Consider the following 3509-nt stretch of genomic DNA (forward strand, 5'->3'; position numbering starts at 1 on the left):
TGGGTTGTTACCGACATCTGGTGAAAATTTCATGTCATTAGCACCTCTAGTAATATATTTACTGAGAAAAATGGTGACGTGTTCAATACTTGGCCATCAGCCAATCAATAGATTGATGAACTCTGTTTATTGTTCCCCATCAGGGGAAATACCATTGGTGGATCAGGTTTTTGATTTAGGACCAAGGTGTGAATTGAGTTTAGGTTAGTTTTAGGGTCAGGTAGGTACACGTGAGGTTAGGTTTAGGGTAAATGATCTGGGTTAGGCTATAAAATTACCAGAAAATGAATGGAATTCAATCCATGGTCCCTACAGGGATATAAAAACAAACCTGTGTGGGTGTTTATCCTGTGAACTATATTCAGTTTAAAAAATACGGTTGTTTAATTTACAGTGAGTAGTTATGCTAATTTACATAATAATTGTGAATTTACATTCTATATAATTCTAATTACATTCCAAAATACAAGACAGGAAAATGTCTTAATGCCACTATTTAAAGATTCTTTTTTTTTCTTAATAGTCAAAATAAATTTGAAGTAATTTACCTTTGCTCACAAGAATGTCTCAAAAAGGCAGAGCAAGTGTACAGATTGAGTTTATTTGTTGATTGTCTCTTCACACATCCATGCAGGCAGCAAGTGGATCGCAGTTCCAGGAGAACTTCGAGGTTATGAAAAAGCRCACAAGCTGTATGGAAAGCTGCCGTGGGCCGACCTCTTCAAGCCCACCATCAAGCTGGCCAGAGAGGGAATCAAAATTCCTGAAGTTCAGGGCACCTACATCCCATTCATCTCTAATGAGAGCTCTGCTCTTTGGTATAGAAGAAAACATGACTCACAGGGTTACTGAAAAACATGAGCTGTAAAAATATACCTTTAAAGCATTTCTCTTGTCATGCTTGTCCATTTAGGGACTTGTTTTCAGATAAGAATGGAAAATTGCTCAAAACTGGAGACATTGTGAAATTTGAGAAACTGGCCGACACTTTGGAGACGATTGCAAATAATGGAGCAGATAGTTTCTATACTGGGAAAATCGCAAAGGATTTAATTCATGATATTCAGGAGGCAGGTATTGTCAGATACATTTATCAAGTTTCTTTATTTGAATGTTTTCTGTATTTGTGTGCTTGTATGGTTCAGTTTCTGTATTTGTTGCAGCGATCTCTCAGATTCTGCCCTGATTTACCAAACTGATTTACCTGCTTTTGAGAAGCTGAGGTGATTTATCTTTGGTATTTGCTCAGGATTAAGCATTTGTTTTGCCCTTTTTCACTAGGAGGAACACTCACACTGCAGGACTTGGCAAACTATAACGCTACAGTGACCGATGCGTGGGCTGTCCCTTTTGGAGAGTACCAGATGTACATACCCCCACCTCCTGCTGGAGGAGTCCTCCTCGGCCTCATCCTCAGCATCCTGAAAGGTTCCTGCTGAACACAGATGGCAGAACTGTTCTTTATTGACACTTAAATGACCAAATGAATGCTATTATGAAAAACATTTGTTACAAAATGACCAGACTGCTTTGATTAGCAGTTGTATTTTGGTATTTGTACTTTAAGATTACTAATGTGTTTAGGTTTAAGTTTCATGCAAAACGAGACTTTTGACCTATATTTTATTTCATTTTATTTTAGAAATGTATTCATTTCATTTAAAACTAAATACAATAACTATATACAATAGAAAAGAAATGTACAAATGAAATAAAATGAAAGGTAGCAGAAATAAGAAAAATATCTTATAATATATGCCCCCCCTCCTTTTTTTTACCAAAAATATATTCAAGCAATAGCGATTTACAGAAATTCAAGCAATAATGATCTTTAAATGGGGTTCAATAAAAGTTGTTTAAAAACATTTACCTTTTTTGTTTTTAGGGTATCAAATGAACTCAGCACCWAAGTCTCTTAATGAGAGGATACAGTTTTACCATCGCTACATTGAAGCTTTTAAATTTGTCAACGGACAAAAACTACACATCCGGGATCCACACGTTGTATCAGATAAAGTGAGTATTAAATAAGGATATAAAGTATAAACTTTATGAAAGTTCAAAGGACTTTATAGAGCTGCAAAATGTACTTTGTGCAACTCATACCTGATTAGTTGTAACTTAATAAAGTGGACTTTAATATCAACTGTTTTTTGTTCTGTTTAGAGATTTTGTTACAGAATGTGTAAATAAATTATTAGAATTTATCAGTTTGCTTTTGTACTTTTATTTTCATTATTTGTGAGCCCTTGTTCCTGATAAGAGTATAAAATCAGACCTGCACATTTTACCTGGTTATTTAATTGAAGCTATCATGTTTCACTGCTCCTGAATTTGTAATGAGGTGAAACTGCAGTATTCTCTTTGTGCACTTTTTACTATGAATGTTTCTTTGTTTTATATTCTTTAAGGAAACATATACTATAAATACAATTTGAAACAGAGGTAGATAAGAAATACAGAAACAAGGAAGAAAAAGATTTTAAACCGGCTGCATATCTCTTACCATTTTTTTCTGATCTAATCATCTCATGTTAGACTCAATTTTTTTACCCAGTATGTTTTAAAATCCCTTTTTTTATTTTTTRTTTTTATAGAAAGCCAAAAAGCTCCTAGAAGACCGTTTTCCCAGCTACATCCGGACTCTGATCAGCAGCAACAGGACACATGATCTCCAGTATTACAACATGACCTCATTCCTAGACAGCATGGGGACCTCACATGTGTCGGTGCTGGCTGAAGATGGCTCTGCTGTGTCTGCCACCAGCACCATCAACCACATGTCAGTACCTGAACAAGTCAGGAACAAGCTAGCACAAGGTTTTATTCATTTATGGTTAGATTAATTATGGAGGGTAAAAGAGTAAGGAAGTCAAATGGTTTTTTGAGTGCAGCAGAAGTTCACTGCACAACAAGRAAGCTGAGTTTTGTTTTGAATCGAGGCCAAATGCAGAAGGGACTTTGCTTTACGCAGTTTAAATCTGGTTCATCGAGTTTATTTATTTATTTTTTATTTTTTTAACAGATTTGGCTCCAGGATCCGCTCTGCAAGGACTGGAGTCATTCTCAACAACGAGATGTTTGACTTTTGTGGAAGAACTGACAAAATCTTTCCTGGTAACTAGATTCACATGCAGCATTTTACGCTTGATAAATAACAAGTTAGTTAATATTTAGCTGTAAGTATTTTTGTATTTAATCTCAGACACAATGAGCTGCTGACAGGAAGTTAAAGATTAAGTAAAAACAGAAAACTTGTCACAGTCTGTCTAGAGATGGGATCAATGGCTCTTTGAAAGGATCCAGATCTTGGGGAGCCGTTTGTTTCATAGAACCGTTCAAAAGAGCTGTTTATTTTGAACGTATTACGTCATCACATAGGGAAATATGTCATCACGTAGGGAAATACGTCATCACATAGGGAAATACGTCATCACGTAGGGAAATACGTCATCACATAGGGAAATACGTCATCACGTAGGGAAATACGTCATCACATAGGGAAATAC

The 3509-nt window shown here is 35.7% G+C and overlaps 1 protein-coding gene across 1 annotated transcript in view; it reads left to right on the forward strand.

Moving 5' to 3' along the window:
- The window catches only part of ggt5a (gamma-glutamyltransferase 5a), a gene marked incomplete at its 5' end in the record, with an annotated part of 53601 nt that overhangs the window by 47988 nt on the left and 2104 nt on the right, over positions 1-3509 (forward strand). The window contains 6 exon segments of the mRNA XM_014015589.1: positions 635-818; positions 914-1074; positions 1282-1428; positions 1886-2016; positions 2598-2782; positions 3026-3117. Of these exon segments, the coding sequence (XP_013871043.1) occupies positions 635-818; positions 914-1074; positions 1282-1428; positions 1886-2016; positions 2598-2782; positions 3026-3117 (900 nt within the window).

The sequence above is a fragment of the Austrofundulus limnaeus genome, unplaced genomic scaffold (assembly GCF_001266775.1).
Source record: "Austrofundulus limnaeus strain Quisiro unplaced genomic scaffold, Austrofundulus_limnaeus-1.0 Scaffold131, whole genome shotgun sequence".
Taxonomy (NCBI): domain Eukaryota; kingdom Metazoa; phylum Chordata; class Actinopteri; order Cyprinodontiformes; family Rivulidae; genus Austrofundulus; species Austrofundulus limnaeus.